This window comes from Ruditapes philippinarum, unplaced genomic scaffold (assembly GCF_026571515.1).
Source record: "Ruditapes philippinarum isolate M1 unplaced genomic scaffold, ASM2657151v2 ctg6418_1_1_1_1, whole genome shotgun sequence".
NCBI lineage: Eukaryota > Metazoa > Mollusca > Bivalvia > Venerida > Veneridae > Ruditapes > Ruditapes philippinarum.
Window position 1 is genome coordinate 90,413 of NW_026856728.1, and position 20,003 is coordinate 110,415.

At 33.8% G+C, this 20,003-nt stretch overlaps 1 protein-coding gene across 1 annotated transcript; it reads left to right on the forward strand.

Annotated features, from left to right (window-relative positions):
- The first annotated feature begins 294 nt into the window (after nucleotides 1-294).
- On the forward strand, nucleotides 295-18,452 carry LOC132747487 (recQ-mediated genome instability protein 1-like). The gene is made up of 12 exons (XM_060736883.1): nucleotides 295-391; nucleotides 813-957; nucleotides 1,324-1,470; nucleotides 2,837-2,947; nucleotides 3,389-3,508; nucleotides 3,947-4,080; nucleotides 5,025-5,214; nucleotides 9,177-10,098; nucleotides 10,596-10,681; nucleotides 13,614-13,766; nucleotides 15,908-15,961; nucleotides 18,204-18,452. Exons 2-12 carry the CDS (start codon nucleotides 853-855, stop codon nucleotides 18,369-18,371), a joined length of 2,190 nt encoding a protein of 729 aa, XP_060592866.1. The 5' UTR covers nucleotides 295-391; nucleotides 813-852; the 3' UTR covers nucleotides 18,372-18,452.
- Nucleotides 18,453-20,003: the final 1,551 nt, after the last annotated feature.

Consider the following 20,003-nt stretch of genomic DNA (forward strand, 5'->3'; position numbering starts at 1 on the left):
GAGAATGTTGGGTGAGTTAAAGAGCGGGTCAAGGCATTCAGGTAGCCTGCAGTCTAATTAAAGTAGTGATTATACTTCTAAGGCAGAATTAAATCAAGTCATCATGTAAATGATATGAAAACCCCTACAAAACATCAGAATGTCACGTGGCTCTCATTTTACAATGTTTTCAAGAGTAATTTTGTAGATATTGCTACTTTTTTAACTTCGGTTAAAAATTTATGCATCTCTAAATATTTTCACTTGACGGTTTGTCAACCGTCTTCACGGGATCGCTGTGCAGCGTGTGACAGGACTAGCCATGATTTCGCATCGGACACCGTATAACGGCCTTTAGCATTTTTACCCGCGCACAGGCGAACAATTTGATAACATGAAAGAGCCTCTGTAGGTAATACGAGTTTGATCATCGCTAATTTGCAGTGTAAATCATAAACTTTAGTAAAAATGTGATTAACGTATCTCTATAAAATATTTTTAAGATTAGTGTTGGTGAAACTTAAAGACTGTTCTTTGTTTACAAGAACTCGCAATAATTCGGTTATAAAGTATTTCGGACGTACAAGACTTCTCTGTAATATTAATTGATTTAATAATTAAGACTTTATTTAACGAGAGAACTCATTTGAACATCATATCAATCTTCCATGAGGCCCCCAACAAGGAACAACACATTCACAGATTCAAACTATTTAAATACATGAACAGATATACTCTATAAATGTAAAATATACACAAGCCTATTAATTTGTATACACCGGTGTGTGATAATATCTCAATTATAAGGTTTTAAATTTAAAAATTTAAAAAAGTTTACAGATGAAGCAGACTTGATAGACCTGCTAAGATAACATGCATACAATTAAACAGACAGGTGATTGGCTTAAAAACAATCACATACATGTGAATGATGATTGGTTGAAGGCTTGTGTGGAATGGATACAAGAAGAGAACCAGGTATATAACTTGGAGTTTTTATTTAACAATTATGTAGAAATAAAAATATATATGTTCAGGTATTTATCACTATTATATTATTGGTAAAAGGTATTTTCAAATAAAGAAAATATTTGTTTGTTTTTTTTTCAATCGATTTAGCACAAACTTTCCAAATGAGTACATTAAACTAGACCTATAAATGATTACATTTATTTGACCAGAATCTATATAGAGGATTTAGCTGTTTTTATGTAGAAAACAGATATCAAAATTCCATACATTTATATGTATTAGTAATTGAAAGTTACAACCTCAAAGGACAAGACCATGATATAATTTTAGCATGGTGGGGATTATCTAAATGAAATGAGTTATCACTTACAGGGACAAGGGTTGACAAATGATGATATAAATTCTCAAGTGTACGAACAATGGTTGTTGGCAGATCTTCACGAGTTAGAGACATGCTGTCTTCCAGGGGAGATCACTACATCACAGAAATTTGAATTGATTGGAACTTACGCTTTACAGGTACTATGCATTAAATGTCAGTTACACTTAAAAAGTGGGAGCATACTGTGATGAGGTTGGCTCATAGTATGTCTGACCATCGTGTACCTTCAGTAATCCTTGTTTGATTTTTAACTTGAGAAGGAATAAGACATAGCCAGTAGATGACCCTGATTCATTTTAAGGTCAAAGGTCAAGGTTACAGTGACAATTTTTTTAATAATCCTTGTCTTATCAACTATTTGGGAATGAATAAGCCATTTTTATGTCGCATGTTTGGACATTGCCCATGGCCAGTAATTGATCACTATTGAATTTGTGGTCATAAGGTCAATGTGTCAATGTGTGCTGTGTGTAAAATCTTTGTCTGATTCTATGGGATTAGTAGTAAGTCATTTGTGTAGAAATTTGTAATCATTGTTTAGTTATCAGGAAAGCTGTTTTGTTGCCAATTGCCAAGGAACAGCAAAAAATATGTTGAATTTGAGGTAAAAACCAAACAAACAAACATGTATGACATAATGTTATAGATGGACAGTTTTAGCACACCTGTCACAAAGTGACATGGTGAGCTTTTGTTGTCACTTTAAGTCCGGCTCCATCCTTCCGTCGTCCGTAAACTTTTACTTTAAACAACATCTCCTCATAAACCACTAAGCCAATTTCATCCAAACTTCACAGGAATGGTCCTTTTGTGGTCACCTTTAAAAATTGTTCAAAGAATTTAATTCCATGCAGACCTCTGGTTGCCATGGCAACCGAAAGAAAAAACTTACCTTAAAATATCTTCTTTTAAAAACCCCAAAGAGCTAGAGCTTAGATATTTATCATGAAACATCTTCTAATGGTTGTCTACCAAGTTGGTTTAAAAAAAAAAGCCCCTAGGTTAAAATTAGCCCCGCCCCAAGGGCCTTTATACAGGTGAGCAATTTCAGGGCCATCATGGCTCTCTTGTTAGTTTTATGGCACTTATATGTTAAAGATCAACTTTACATTGTATGACATTATTTAGCAGATTGACTCTATGAACTTGTATAGCATTATGTTACTGGTTGATAATATTGAATTGTATGATATTATATGTTTAAGATTGACCATTAAACATTGTATGATATTATATTAAAACTTGATATTATTAGCTGGTACATGTAACAATGTATGACATTATTTTGTAGACGGATAATATCAACTTGTATGACATTATTCATCTATGTTACAAATTGACATTATCAACTTGTATGACATTATATATGTATGTTACAGATTGACATAATCAACTTGTATGACATTATTCATATATGTTACAGATTGACATTATCAACTTGTATGACATTATATATGTATGTTACAGATTGACATAATCAACTTGTATGACATTATATTACAGATAGACAGTATAGTTGATGTGGGTGTTTCATTCTACTCTCAGCAACAAAAACTTAAAGGCACAGAGAATGCTAATGTACATGTAAATGCTGAAGAACCCACTCAGAGACCTGTAAGTTCCAAAATGTTGTATATTATATCTCAAATGAGCCGTGTCATGACAAAAACCAACATAATGCTTTGTCACCGTGGACACTTTTAACGGCCAGTCCATTGCTGTAGGTGTTATTCTTATAAATGAGTTACCATTTTTCATGACAGGGTTCACAGAAATGGTAATGGTATGACATTTAAAAGGTGGTAAGAAATCTTTAGAGCAACTGAGTACTATATCGGAAACACGATCGAGTACTGAAATCAGGACTCATTCCCTAAATTAAATTTTAAGTGATAGAATTGTTATCAAACTAGTTAACTATAGATTCAACAGACTTGCAGGCTGGCCTAATCAGACAGTTGGATTAAGCCTGTTTATTTCGTCTATAAGTATTCTAAAGGTTAATTTATTCAGAAAAAGTGTAATGCTATGATAGATAAATGGTATTTTATATAGTGGGAGGCCAAACCTTCAAGAATGTTGATGTTTAAGCTAACAGATGGGACTCACAATGTACAAGGTATGGAGTACAGACCTATCTCATGCCTCAGCCCACAGACTACACCAGGAGCCAAGGTATTTCAGAATATTGATGCATGTAAAAATTTTCTCACAGGGATTTGTATTCTGTCATGTCTGCATATGGAAAGTCAGTGCTTGTAAAAAATGGAAGAAAATGTATGCTCAATGAAATAGTGTGAAATGAGAGCCCTTGTAAATGTATTCTTAATCATTTACTGATCTAAGTATTTTACTCTTTTATTTTTGCCTAGTGTAAGAAATACTAAGTTAAATATGACAGATGACTTTATGTGGTTAAGGTGTATGCTTCTTAATCCAAGGGATTCTAGATTGAAGCCCTATTTGTGTCACATAACACCAGTACTGGTATGACAAGGAAGCAAACTCAATGTTTGTTCAAATAAACTTTCAGTTTTGTTTACTATCAAGTTTTGATACATTGTAAATGTTTAAAGATAGATAAACAACATTTTGTTTGCTTAATTTGGACAGATTTTGGTACATGGAAATGTTCTATGTCGTCACAGTGTGCTAATGTTGACAGACAGTAACATCAAGTTCCTAGGTGGAGAAGTAGATACACTGGTGGAAGCTAACACTGTGTTAAACACATTACAGTCAGCTATGTAAGTGCTCAAAGTCTCCTATCCTCTTGACATATGTAAATAAATTGATTTGAATATATGATACACATGTAATTAGTTGATTGATTGATGTAATTAGTTGATTGAATGATGTAACTAGTTGATAGAATGATGTAATTAGTTGATTGATTGATGTAATTAGTTGATTGAATGATGTAATTAGTTGATTAATTAGTTGATTGATTGATGTAATTAGTTGATTGAATGATGTAATTAGTTGATTGAATTATAGAATTATATGAAACAGCTGTCTAACATTTGGGAATGTTATGCTACTCTGTCTACACAATCTATAGGCCAGAGTTATCTACATTTTAGTTAAATCATGGGAGAAAGAACATCTATATTAAATGTGTAATGAGAATATTTTGGATTGTTTTTCCTATTATTAAACAATATTTGTTTTGATGGTTCGGAAGTTAGGTTACAGGTCCAATAGTGTTTTCAGAACTCTAGACAAGTGAAGAAAGGACTTCAATGCATTATAAATATAAAGCATAAGATTGCAGGGCCAATGAAAATGCCTCAGTTTGCCATAATAAAGGAAAAAAGAAATATAAATCTTATGTTTAGCCATTAATTTGCTGGACCCAAAATTAGTTTACTTTTGTCACCAGTATAGAGCCAGACCAGCCTGCATATTCATACAGTCGGACGAGGCTGTATACTGGTGATAGCTCAATATTTTGTGTTTTGATATTGAAATCCCTTCAACTTTAGAATGGACTGTTCCAGATTCAACGCAGTGTAAATCCATTACACATAATAATAAATTTCATCAGTTTAATGGTTAATAACCTGTACCTTAGCAAATTTGTTTATTGGACAATTGCCACTTTCATTCTTCTTGACAGTTGTAAAATGATTGGAGGCCATTAATTTTGTAAATTGTGCCAGTAACATTATCTTTGATGGATTGTTTGTAGGGCAGCCAGTGAAGAATATGCAGGAAAAGAACATAAACAAACATTTGCTGGAACTCCCATAAGGCATTGTAAACAGCCGGTCACAAGTAATCAAGTTAATCCAGGAAACCAGTCTAGGTCATGGGGCAATTCTAGAGGCAGTGGGAACCAGTTTTTCACAGAAATCCATCAACCTGTTTCAACGTCAAAGGCATAAAGCTTTTGACCAGTGTCAATATAACTCCCAGTCCATTCCTTATACAAGTAGTGGAATAATTATTCTCTATAGACAATCAAACTTGGAAATGTACTTATCATATTTTATAAGACAGAAACTAAGCCTTTTAATAAGTAATGAAATCAGAAACCTGATCAATTCAAATTTCTGGATGTATGGACACAGAGTGCATGTTAATATACACGTGCTTCGTGCCAATAATGGAATATAACAAGGCTGATAGTCACGACTAGTGTTGAAAAATAGTACATTCTTCAAAATCCTTTCGATGTCAAGAAACTCAATGACCAACAATACGGTCACTATGTTCTGATACACTTTACTCACTTTTTGGATGAATTTAATATGTTCATTTATCATCTTCACTTTTATTTTGGTCCGCAACACCTGTGTCCCTGTTAAGTGATACACTACCATCCAATTTCATTTGTTCATCGATTTAACCTGACACTCACTCACATCCCATGGCCTATAAATCTCTTATATAAAATCATAGTGTGTGTGCTTGTTCCTGCTCCGGTTAAATCAAACCTCGTCATGACAAATTTTCTCTCCTCAAAAGTTCGGGTAGAGTGAATATATAGAGTGTCGGAATATATTTTTGTTTATTTTATTTCTTGTTTTCTATATCTATGAAAACATCAGTGACTTAAATCCCCCCTTAATGACATAGTGAGTGCATCTAACAAAAAAAATCATTGAACATAGTATAATCATATTATTATATATTTGAGGTAATTCTCTTAGTGGTAAACATTTATAAATGGAAAACTAGAATGGTACTCTTCATTAGTTCTGCCCTACACTGTGTGTGTTTCATCCAGATGCGGGGGACATTTGATAGAAGAGAAATATATAACACCATCCGAGTCAAACTTGATCTGTGTTTTCTTTATTGAAATACCTTTTACTCCTACAGTACTCGATACCCTATAATAAGTGATAAATACCTGAACATATATATCTTTTATTTCTACATAATTGTTAAATAAAACTCCATCCTCTTATATTACCTTGTCGATCGTCTTCTCACTCACTAATAGCTGTGACCGAATTCTCCCTACAGCAACGCGCATTAACTTCTGAACAAAATACGATGAATCTTCGACAATGATATATTGTGTATTGGATAACGTTTGATTATTATTATGTAAGGACCCTAAAGTATCGGCAGTATGCCTGTTGATCTTGTTTGCAACTGTTTTTATGCGATGTATTTCTTTCTGCCTATGTTGAATAATATCTGATTAGTCCTATCGGTCTACACAATACTCATTAGCTGGAAAATATAGCGTTAATTTTTTTACATAAACTTAATCTTTAGAACCTCTCAAACCTTATAATGAGAGTGTATTTAAAAATACGCACCAACAACCAAGAAGTTTATATAGAAACTATTATAACTGAAACTTGTAAATATATAGCTTGTGTATATTTGATTGTGAGTACGAGTATGTTCAGTCTGAAAATTATTAATAATCACTGTCTTTTTCTTTTCTTCTTATGTGAGATAATATATTTATACATGGATTGCTATTGGCAAAACGAGCATAGATGAAAATTATATGCAAAAATTTTAATAAACTGAACATTCAGTTGATTTAAGCTCATAATGAAAGTTAGCTGGACAATATTTTTTGATGAAACTTGACATGTTGGTGTTACTTGGATGGTCAGTTCTTGGGGAGCATTATTGCACCTATGATCTATTCTGTATTCTATGCACTATTAAAACATATTGGATTGTCTTTTCAAAGTGAGTTCTCTCGTTAAATAAACAGTCTTTAATTTATTTAAATCAATTAATAGGCAACAAATAGGCTATACAAATTAACATAGAGGGAGGCTCACAAATGTTGTGTATCACACAATAATTTGTTGGTTAGTCATACTAAAGTTAGTCTGAAAACATGTTTATTATAATTGAAATTGCATCTTTAATTCCAGAGTTATCTCCTCTTTAAGAATTGTTCTCGCTATTGTTTAATCATTAGTATTATATTCAATAAAAGACAGCGAGCATGAGTGTTTCTAAATTATAAACTTTAGAGTGCATGTGCTTTAGAGTCCCGAATTCCATGTCCTCTGAGTCTGTTCTACTTTAAAAACTATTTATCCTGTGATATCTCTCACTATTAAAGATTACGTGTTCCTCACAAATTTACTTAAAATAGTGCAGCAAAATTAATTACTTTATATAACTTCTAAGAGATATTTACTCAATGATTGCCCTTACCAGAAATGCTGTATGGGCATACTATATCCGCACGATGAGTGCACTCTACAAACATATCTGCTTAGCCCTACAATACATGCTGATATCTGTGTTCTTGTGTTTATAAATAAATTATATGTTCCCTACTATATTGCTAGGATGTTCTTATCTACAATTCCTAATAAGGGCCTTTCCTTTAGATGGGAGACGCCATCTTCATTACATTTGTGATCGTTACAAAATCATCATAACATAAGTTTCCTTTCACAATGGCCAATAGCGGTATAACCTCCGTTACGCATGGATATGTATATTATAAGAGATAAACGGAACCATATACTAAGTCATAATCGCTACTTTATTTTTTATGGATACTTACCATTCTCGTACTCACTGTGCAAACATTTAACAACTATATAAATTTTATAATCAAGATCAAACATGAAGACCGTAGCATAATAAAAAGGCTTATCAGATTAGTAACCTCATAGACATTTTGCCGAAAGTTCAACGTGTGGATCAGCAATGTTCCCTCAATACTAAATCAAGGTGGCAATAGGCAGTGATAGCAGAAACACACTATTGTGCTGCTTCAGCTTGCTTGGTTAATGCCAAAGATTTGGCTTGAAGGCTGTCTGTATCTGTCATCTGAAATTATAAAAAACAAACATGTTTGAAAGTAAGAAGAATGAAGAAGAATATTGAAAAATTCTAAACTAAGATAATTAAGAAAAAAAATCACATACTATTCATTTAAGTGTACAGTAATTGGTATAAGTTACCTTAAGGCATTTTATTTTGTATGCTTCTTGGCTGAATCTTTCTTTAATATTACACAGTCATATGACATTTGCTTCTGTGAGAGCTTTAGACAAAACTAAAATTTGGTTTTAAGGTCAATCTTATTTCTTGCAGGAATTCTCTGTAAAGCTTTTAATGTCAAATAAATTCCTTGTCAATTTTATGTTTTTGGAGCCATAATTAGGTCAGAGTTATTTGGCAATACCCCCCACCCCACCCCCCACACACACACACAACAACCTTCACTCTATAACTCATAATTCCTATAATTCCTTTGATCTGTTTATGATCAACAACAATAAAAATAATTTGTAAACTTACCTCAAGTCATCAACTGAAAAACATAACTTGTCGCTATTTCATACCTAAACCGCTGATTTGATTAGCGATAATCTTGAGATGCCACTAGTTATTGTTTCGTATTGAATATTATGACCAATTATCCATTGCATATTCAACAATCTGCCAGGTATTTTCATGCCAATAAGTGTCTTAAAAGAACGAAATGAAAGCACAAGGCATAATTTTCGGCGACAGAAAAAAAAAATTCTCTAGACCATACAAAAAAGTTTGAGTCAGGGCAAATTTCGTGAGACGGTCGCGTTACTGCAAACAAACATTTTTTTAAGGATGGCCTCATGATGTCACCATACCAATGTTGCAATTTAGTTTTGTAAAATTTTTCGAATTTGGTTACATTTTTAACACAATGTATGCAGTTATTTACTTGCTTCGCTTCTCCTAAAGAAGCAAAATTTACATATGATGGAATTCATTCCTGTTGATAATTCCATTTAGTAATGAAATATTATTTTCTGTAATTTCATCCACATTTCAAATAGTGAAAATTATCAAATTTATCACTGTGAAAATTATAAAATATTTTACATTTTTCTGTTACTTTTTTGTTTGTTTTTAGACTGTCTCCGGTTATGATGAGTTGTTAGATGATGACATGGATAGTCTTATGCAGGAAATGACAGATGACGACTTCGAAACAAACTATCAGAATAGAAATTCGAACAATCAAGTCTTGTCAAATAACCAATCAGCTTACCAGAATCTTAATACTAGTGGTTCAAGACAAGTTACTGCTGTTCAGAATAAGAGTATGAAATCATCAAACAGCAGGAGTGATGCTGGTATTGCAAGTAGAATTCAGATGACGTCGTCCAGTGTCTCGGCTAATCAGACATCTGCAAGAGCTCCAGGGACAAGAGCTGTTTTGACCAGTGAAGATCTGGTTGCAATGGAATTTGAAGATGACATGGACTTTCCGTCAGACGATTTTATGACTTCTTCCACTGTTTCTTTCCAACAAAGCAATCAGAATTCAAATAACCCATCAGTTGCTGGAGCAAGTGCTAAAAATAGTAACAATAAAACCCAAAGTCATTTTATGAAACAAAATTTTGGTGAAAAGAAAAGTTATGCTGGAATGGAATGTCAGGTTAGTAATTCCAGCAGTTATATGAACCAAAATAAACAAACAAGCTCCAGTGAGTCTGGGAAGGCAAACAGTTCTATTAATCTAATGGATGGTTCCCAGCCTGTTATGTTAAACAATGTGGATATGACAGTTAATATATCCAACAAAGGAGTTAATCTTTCAATCAAAAGCCGGAATCAAGTCTCAAAATCAGGTGCATCAAAAGAGGCAAATAGAAATACAGATTCTAAATTTGGACTATCAAAGATAAAATCAGAAGCTAAAAATAGGGAAGTTGGGGGAACCGTTAGTTCAAATATAGGTGGCCAGTCTTGTCAAAGTTCTATACAGAGCTTCCTTACACCAAATAAAGAAAAAACAGAACAACCAGTTAAAGAAAGCATTGGAACAGGTTTGATATTTTATATTGTTTTATGATAAATATTATGTAATAAAAACTTCTTGGTGTATTTAAAACAAATTTTAAAAAATATCGAGAGGGACATTCATTGATCTCTTGTATCAAATAATTTGCAAAGTGCAGAAGAAGTATAATTCCATGTAAAAGAATAATTTATTTCTTTTGTAAAGCCGGCGCTGATCAAGCATTATTTTCAGGGAAGTTCACCCGTATTTTTGAATATCTAGAAGACACTTGAAGGTGCAGCTTTAGCTTTCAACTGACAGTACACTCTTCAATGTTGCCAAAATAAGTGTGACTACAAACAGAAACAATTTTTAACAGAAAGACAACGGCCATGAAATTTTAGTAGAGCCTAAAATATTTTGATGTCTTTATACTGAAGTTATATAACAGTCATGATGTATTACAATTATGTAAATGGTATATATCAAGCTAGCTTCTAGAAACAGACAGTAATGTTATTAAAGTTATTGTTATAATTTCAGATATACAGACAGAGTACCCATTTACTTACCTCAGTAAAGTAATGTCTCTACCTGTACAAACAGAGCCATCTTATCACACTGTAAAGGTATGGTTTTTGTTCTGAATGAATCTAGTGTTGTTCATATGTTTTTGACATGGGTCATTTTGATTTTGAATTTTTTTGGGGCTGACTTAAAACTCCTTGCTTTTCACAATTGTAGTTGAAGTGGTGGTCTGGTGGTTACGGTGTCTGCCTCTCAACCCGGGGATCATGGGTTCAAACTCTTATTAGGTCACGCCCATGTTTCTTCTTATGACACCAGTACTGGTTGGTTCCAGGAAGCAGATTAGAAAATGATTAATATAGTTGCAAGAATTTGTTTCGCACTCGAGCTTAAGTAAATATATATATGTGTGTGTAAACCAATTGTAGATGGAATTTCTTCGACATCCACCCCCCCTTTTGATTCTTGTTTTGAGAAGGCTATTCAGCATGCTTACTGGAGGTATTGAAGGTCAATAGTTCTACTTCGGTTCCTGCTTGTGTACTCAAAATAATCAATTTTATAATGCACAATGTGGCATCTGAGGCCTTCATCTGCAACCAAAGCTTTAAATTTAGAACATGAAATCCAACTGAAAAAAATTGTTGTCATCAGTTTATCATAGTATTATACACTGTCACATGACATGCTCATCTGAGTTAGTTACAACGCATAAACACTTACCTTAAAATTGTGTATGTAATATCTTCACTTCTCTCACTTGATATCTGATATGGACTTGTACATCTTCCATATTTGGACTAAACTTTTCATTCTTTTTTAGAAAATTGCTAAATATGTATTGACAAAATAGCAAACAGTGTAGACCGTATAATATGATGCCGCAAGCAGTCTAAGGTATAATCAATAATAATAAAAAAAAAACAGACAGCCCTATTTTTAGCTCGACTATTCGATAAGAATAAGTAGAGCTATTGCAGTCACCCGAACGTCGGCGTCTGCGTCGGCGTAACCACTTTATGTTAAAGTTTTTGTAATACCTCAAATATTTTCAAAGTCCATTGACATATGGCTTTGAAACTTTGCACACTTGTTCAACCTCATGACCCCAACCAGTAAACAGGAGGAGGTAACTGTATCAATCATTTTGACAGAATTATGCCCCTTTTTCGACTTACAATTTACGTTAAAGTTTTTGTAATACCTCAAATATTTTCAAAGTTCATTGTCATATGGCTTTGAAACTTTGCACACTTGTTCACCCTCATGACCCCAACCTGTAGACAGGAGGAGGTAACTGTATCAAGCATTTTGACAGAATTATGCCCCTTTTCTGACTTAGAATTTACGTTAAAGTTTTTGTAATACCTCAAATATTTTCAAAGTTCATTGTCATATGGCTTTGAAACTTCGCAAACTTGTTCACCATCATGATGCCAACCTGTAGACAGGAGGAGGTAACTGTATCAAGCATTTTGACAGAATTATGCCCCTTTTGACTGACTTAGAATTTACGTTAAAGTTTTTGTAACACCTCAAATATTTTCAAAGTCCATTGACATATAGCTTTGTAACTTCGCACACTTGTTCACCATCATGACCCAAACCTGTATACAAGAGGAGGTAACACTGTGAAGCATTTGGCAGAATTATGCCCCTTTTTCAACTTAAAATTTACATTTAAGTTTGCATACCACCTCAGATATTTTCATATTTTATTGACATCTGGCTTTGAAACAAGTTGAAATTTTATACTCATCTTTGAGAGCATAATAGGACTCTCTTCAAGGCCTATAACTGTAACATAGATCCCAAATAGGGGGATTTGGCTTTAAAAAGCAGGGGATTTGGACCAAAAGTAGGGGGATTTTTAAGCAAGCACAAACCAGTCGCATACATTTGAACTCTCCCACTTTAAGCGGGAGACTCCCACTTTCTGCAGCCCAATTTTTTTTTAAAGATTTTTCTTAAAATAAGGGGTATTTTCACAAATCAAAGAAATCTCCCTATTTTGACGTAAAACCCAAAACAAACATAGATTTAAAGAAAAAATTTGCCTTTTTGTTAACTTAAATTTTTTAGCTCGACTATTCGATAAGAATAAGTAGAGCTATTGCAGTCACCCGAGCGTCGGCGTCGGCGTAACCACTTATGTTAAAGTTTTTGTAATAGTTCAAATATTTTCAAAGTCCATTGACATATGGCTTTGAAACTTTGCACACTTGTTCACCATCATGACCCCAACCTGTAGACAGGAGGAGGTAACTCTATCAAGCATTTTGACAGAATTATGCCCCTTTTTCGACTTAGAATTTACGTTAAAGTTTTTGTAATAGTTCAAATATTTTCAAAGTCCATTGACATATGGCTTTGAAACTTTGCACACTTGTTCACCATCATAACCCCAACCTGTAGACAGGAGGAGGTAACTTTATCAAGCATTTTGACAGAATTATGCCCCTTTTTCGACTTAGAATTTACATTAAAGTTTTTGTAATAGTTCAAATATTTTCAAAGTCCATTGACATATGGCTTTGAAACTTTGCACACTTGTTCACCATCATGACCCCAACCTGTAGACAGGAGGAGGTAACTCTATCAAGCATTTTGACAGAATTATGCCCCCTTTTCGACTTAGAATTTACGTTAAAGTTTTTGTAATAGTTCAAATATTTTCAAAGTCCATTGACATATGGCTTTGAAACTTTGCACACTTGTTCACCATCATGACCCCAACCTGTAAACAGGAGGAGGTAACTCTATCAAGCATTTTTTTTACTATCAAGCACTAAGAATAGTCGAGCGTTGCTGTCCTACCGACAGCTCTTGTTTATATTATCAAGGTTTCTTTTACTATCAAGCACCAAGAATAGTCGAGCGTTGCTGTCCTACCGACAGCTCTTGTTATTTTCATTGATAATCATGAAAATTGGTGAGTCATAGAATAATGACCTATAAACAAAGCTGACATATATGTAAAACAGTAAACACATGTAATATTTGTCTATTTTGTACATATATGTAATATTTCAGGCATATATATCCACATTAACTAGTAGGCTGTCTAGTGCAGAAGGAAAGTGGACACTATCTTGTAAGATTAATGATGGAACAATGGCAGTTGATGTTGATCTGTCTAACAATGTCCTCACAGAAATGATAGGGTTCTCATGGAAGGAGGCACAGGTAAAACTTTTATAGGAGTTTTAAGCTTTTAAGAAATATTGTTGAGTTATTAAGAACAATTGTACTTGTATGGTTTAAGGTTATTTTGACTAATAATTAGAGTTGGTAGTGTATTAAGAACTGTTTTCAATTATTGATAACTCCAGAAATAATCATTAAGAACTGCTGTAGAGCTATTAAAAACTGTTGTTGATTATGAAAAACCATTGTAGAGTTATGAAGGACTAAGAACTGTGGGCGGGTTATTTAAACTTTAATATTGAAGATTTATTAAGAACTGTTTTACAGTTATAATAAACTTCTGTAGAGTTATTAAGAACTACTGAAGAATTATTGAGTGATGTTGTAGGGTAATTAAGAAATAAAGAAGTTATAAAGAACTTTTAGAAAGTTATAAGGAACTGTTCAATAACTGTTCACAAGTTATTAAGAACTGTTAAAAAGTTATAATGTTCTATTGTAGGGTAATAACAAACAATTGCAGAGCTTATTGTAACTATTTGTAGTTTATAGATGTATAGTAGGAATACAATAAGCTTTGGAGGGTTATAATCCCTTGCGGAAAGGCGGCGGGGGATATAGAAATAGTCTCCATCCTTCCATCAGGCATTTTTGTCCGGAGCTTATCTCAAAAAGTATTTGAGGTATCAACTTAAAACTTCATAGTTGGATAGATCATATTGAGGAGAAGTGCACTGCATAAGAATGAAAACTCTACCCTGCATAATTTTTCAGTTATTGCCCTTTGTTATTTTTCAAACTTAATTTTTGTCAAGAGCATAACTCAAAAAGCTTATGAGATATCAACATGAAACTTAATAGGTGGATAGATCTCACTCAGGAGGTGTGCAGTGCACAAGAATGATAACTCTACCTTCATAATTTTTTAGTTATTGCCCTTTGTTATTTTTCCTACTCAATTTTTCACCTGAGTGGAGCATAACTCAAAAAGTCTTTGAGATTTCAACACGAAACTTCATAGGTGGATAGATCTTATTGAGGAGGAATGCTGTGCACAAGAATGATAACTCTTCCCATTATAATTTTTCAGTTATTGCCCTCTGTTATTTTTCATACTTTTTGTCCGAGCTTATCTCAAAAAGTGTTAGAGGTATCAACTTGAAACTTCATAGGTGGATAGATCTCATTGAGGAGGAGTGCATCACACAAGATTGATAACTCTACCATGCATAAATTTTCAGTTGTTGCCCTTTGTTATTTTTCATGCTTAATTTTTGTCCAGAGCATAACTAAAAATCCTTTGAGATATCAACATGAAACTTCATAGGTGGATAAGTCTAATTAAGGAGGAGTGCAGCACACAAGAATGATAAATCTACCCTGCATAATTTTTCAGTTATTGCCCTTTGTTATTTTTCATGCTTAATTTTTGTCCAGAGCATAACTAAAAATCCTTTGAGATATCAACATGAACCTTCATAGGTGGATAAGTCTAATTAAGGAGGAGTGCAGCACACAAGAATGATAAATCTACCCTGCATAATTTTTCAGTTATTGCCCTTTGTTATTTTTAATGCTTAATTTTTGTCCAGAGCATAACTAAAAAACCTTTGAGATATCAACATGAACCTTCATAGGTGGATAAGTCTAATTAAGGAGGAGTGCAGCACACAAGAATGATAACTCTACCCTGCATAATTTTTCAGTTATTGCCCTTTGTTATTTTTAATGCTTAATTTTTGTCCAGAGCATAACTATAAAAGCCTTTGAGATATCAACTTGAAACTTCATAGGTGGATAGATCTCATTGAGGAGGAGTGCAACACACAAGAATGATAACTCCCCTACATTATTTTTTCAGTTATTGCCCTTTGTTATTTTCAGCCATCAGTATTCACATAAGTTTCAAATCTGTAATCACTTCAGCCATCAGTTTTCATTACCAAAAGGCCTCCTAAAATTGAAATTTTCTGCTCTACTACATATACATTCTTCCAAAGAGCAAACACATTCGGCTAGGGATGGCCATGTTGACATGGCTCTTGTTTGGTTTATAAGGACATATTAAAGTTTTTCCATGAGCAGTTCTTAATATTTCTACAATAATTTCATTCATTCAATATTTTTATTTCTACAATAATTTTATTTATTCAATATTTTTTCCCTTCTTCTACACACAGGAGATGAAACTTAGATTAAAAACAGATCCAGGTGTGAAAGAAGTCCTTACTGAGGTACTTTTTGATAATCTTCAATTTCATGTGTATTTGTTCATGTTTTCTTTTTGTAAGTAACTATCCATATAATGGAAAATGATACATAGTCCTCTTGGAAACTGAAGTGATATTTGTCCTGTGTCTTGAATCACTATCCCTGTCATAGTACTGGTTTAACCATTTACTTCATAAGCATTTGTTTGAAATTACTTTAATGAGCTTTTTCATTGAATAAGTCTCACCGTTAGAAGTATTCAAATTGCTTTATAAAACTATAAAGGACTGACTTCATACACTAATCAAACTTGCGCGACACATGGTTGAAACTGGTACCATTGCCCTTGCAACAACTATGCTCAGGCTTTAACTTTTCTAGTTACCATGGCACGAGGGCGGACATCTCAAAATTGCCCAAAAAATCACTATTTTGCGTTGATTTTTTTCGATCAAAATTGATTTCAAAAGTGCTGCAACTTCTCAAATTGGTATTGAGATAGAGTCAAATGCCCTTTCTCAGCGTTGGTTACACTGTTACCTATGATCAATTCTGGGCGTCATTTATAGCCTCTCACAAGTCCAAACTTTTCTTGGCGATGAGGGGGACACTCCGCCCCCCTTCAAACCCCCAAACAGAAGGAGGGCACATTCCCCCATCTGGCAACCCCCGGATGTATCTTTTGGTTGCGGGACCGCGCCCGGAAAAAGAGGTCACTTTTTTTAACAACATTTCTCAAACAAAAACAAGTGTTGGGGGCCTTAATAAGGCATTTTTTCACCATTTGAGACAACAAAAAGGGGGGGAGGGGTGAAAAAGGCATGTATATAACGTAATGGGTTAAGATACATTTGTTTTATGTTTTCCTGGTTTGAAGCCACCTAGCAACATGTAGCAAACAGAATGTATTTTGTTCAGCCCAAAGTCTTGCCTGTATTTGTATGTGTTGTTTTGTAAGCAACTGATTTGCAGCAACCTAGCTTGCAAACAGAAGGTTTGAAGGTTGTTGGTTTCATTTCCGGTATACCTTATAAATGTAACAATAGATCTATACTTTAATGTTGAAGATGTGATTTGAATTTTAAGAGCAACAAATGAGTTTATTAGAATTTCATTAGTTGCTAAGGAGAGAAAATGGTTCAGATATATTTACATAAAATTTCTCTCAAAGGCAGATAACTTGTTCAACAGTTTTTATCAGCTTTATTTAAGAAACACCACAGTATTGTCCCTTCATTTGTATAGCATAATACATATTTGTCTTCCATGTGTTATTAGGGAGGAATTTAACCAGATATAGGTCCATGGTTTAAGTCTGTATTATAAGTGGTTAGTGACACTTAATTACATGAAAATTTACTTTCTATTATTTATGAAATATAATGCTGTGTTTAAGATGACTAAAACAAGCATGTTTGACACCATTATGGAAGTTTATATAACACATATTCAAATGGTTTCCACTGTACTTGCCATATAACAAAAGTCATATTAAAATGGTTTCCACTGTACTTGCCATATATTATAACAAAAGTCATATTCAAATGGTTTCCACTGTACTTGCCATATAACAAAAGTCATATTCAAATGGTTTCCATTGTACTTGCCATAAAACACAAGTCATTCAAATGGTTTCCACTGTACTTGCCATAAAACAAGTCATATTCAAATGGTTTCCAATGTACTTGCCATATAACAAAAGTCATATTCAAACGGTTTACATTGTACTTGCCATATGACACAAGTCATTCAAATGGTTTCCACTGTACTTGCCATATAACAAGTCACATTCAAATGGTTTCCAATGTACTTGCCATATAACAAAAGTCATATTCAAACGGTTTCCATTGTACTTGCCATATAACACAAGTCATTCAAATGGTTTCCACTGTACTTGCCATATAACAAGTCACATTCAAATGGTTTCCAATGTACTTGCCATATAACAAAAGTCATATTCAAATGGTTTCCATTGTACTTGCCATATAACACAAGTCATTCAAATTGTTTCCACTGTACTTGCCATATAACACAAGTCATATTTAAATTGTTTCCCCTGTGCTTGCCATTTAATTCTATATATGCATATAGTTGATATTCTGCTCTGGATATATGCTGCTCTGGATATATGAATACATAGATTTCCATTAATGACAGCCTTTATATATAAGTGTAATTAATGTCAATGTTAAAGTAAATAAAAAAATATAGTAAATATTAAGAACAAAAAACAATGATTGTTAATCAAAACTTTCTTTATTGCAGGGAATCCAGCAGTGCCAGCAAAAACTGATAGAATTAATGTGTCTTTTAGAGCTAGAGATTTGTTCGAGGAACACACGCCCTGTTATAGTTGCTACCAAACAGTTGACTTCTCACCATATTGACATGCTGTATAACAGAGTGATGGCAAATTGGAACACAAAGTCATGAGAATGTTACGTTGTTTATGTTGTGGGTTATGTTTTCGTAATTGTTTCGAAGATATTTCATTCATTAAATGTTGAAAGTTTGCTTTACTGTTTTGTTTTGTGTTAATAACTAAAAATAAATGAGCCGCGTCATGACAAAACCAACATAGTGCGTTTGCGACTAGCATGGATCCAGACCAGCCTGCGCATCCGCGCAGTCTGATTAGGATCCATGCTGTTCGCTAAAAGACCTTATAACAAGTAAAGAAACTGATAGCAAACAGCATGGATCCTGATCAGACTGCGTGGATGCGCAGGCTGGTCCGGATCCATGCTGGTCACAAACCCATTATGTTGCGTTTGTCGTTTACGTATCAGTCGATCATACAAAAAAGATGCGACTCAAAGTCCTAACATCGTCTCAGGACTTTGAGGAAGCCTACCTGATTGCCATGGAAGAGTTATCTGCGACTACGTCTATATTACAGACAGCTGATCTCGATATATGATCAACACGCGCGGACTCATACCTTACACCTCACCGACAACTCTTCGTGAACATAGTTTACTTCGAAAAATAACAAAACTCTGTTACACAATAAAAAACATACCCATTCTACCTGTGATAAATTGTTTGATTGTCACTTATTTACATGTTTATTTATTTCTTTTGGTTTTGTGGCGCACCAACACAATTTACGTCATATGGCGCGAAAACTGAAAAGGTTTTGGCTAACCTCTGATGTTACAAACTTTAAGCAACACCAGGGTTCAAAACCACATCACTTGCTGGAGCTAAGAGATGCATAGACTCCAATAATTCCAATCCATTCATTATCTTAAAAGATAATTATTACAAACTAACAAAGTCTTCATATTTCACATAGTGATTGGTCATTACCAGCAGATCACCCCTATTGATTTTGGGGTCATTAGTTCAGAGGTCACAGGGGCCTTAAATGTGATAATGGTTTCCGATTATTATCTTGAAAACTAATTATCAAGTCTTAATATTTCACATACTGACTGGTCATAACTAGGAAGTGACCTCTATTGATTTTGGGGTCGCTAAGTCAAAGTTCAAGGTCACAGGGTTCTTAAATGTTAATATGGTTTCCTCTTATTATCTTGAAAGCTATTTATCACAAAGTCTTCATATTTCTAATATCGATTTGTCATAACTATTACATGACCCCTATTGATTTTGGGTCACTAGTTCAAAGATCAAGGTCACAGGGACCTTAAATGTCAAAATGGTATCCGCTCATTATCTTTAAAACTATTTTATCACAAAGTCTTCATTATTTTTCTTTTTTCCATAGTTAAACACTTCCATGTATCCATTTATGGCAAGTTTCTATAACAAAATTACCAATAATGTGAGTCAAAGGCTAGAAAGGGGGGAATATGTGTCGGACATTTTTTTTGTTTCTTTATTTAGTACGTGGACATATATTAAATGGTCCCCTTACTTTTGGTGGAGTTTGGGATCACTATGTTTAAGGTCAAGGTCTCTGGTTTAAAAATAATTTTTTTACACATTTGCTTATACAGCCTTTATTGTGTAGCCTCAACGGACATATAGGGGTCACTTCTCTGTCGTCTGTCTTTCTGTCTGTCCTTCACAAAACGTGTTCGGACTACTCCTTAGAAC

Coding starts and splice junctions, on each gene's coding strand:
- LOC132747487 (XM_060736883.1), top strand. CDS start 853: ATGCATACAATTAAACAGACAGGTGATTGGCTTAAAAACAATCACATA. Junction 958..1,323: donor GGATACAAGAAGAGAACCAG/GTATATAACTTG, acceptor TATCACTTACAG/GGACAAGGGTTGACAAATGA. Junction 1,471..2,836: donor TTGGAACTTACGCTTTACAG/GTACTATGCATT, acceptor ATTATATTACAG/ATAGACAGTATAGTTGATGT.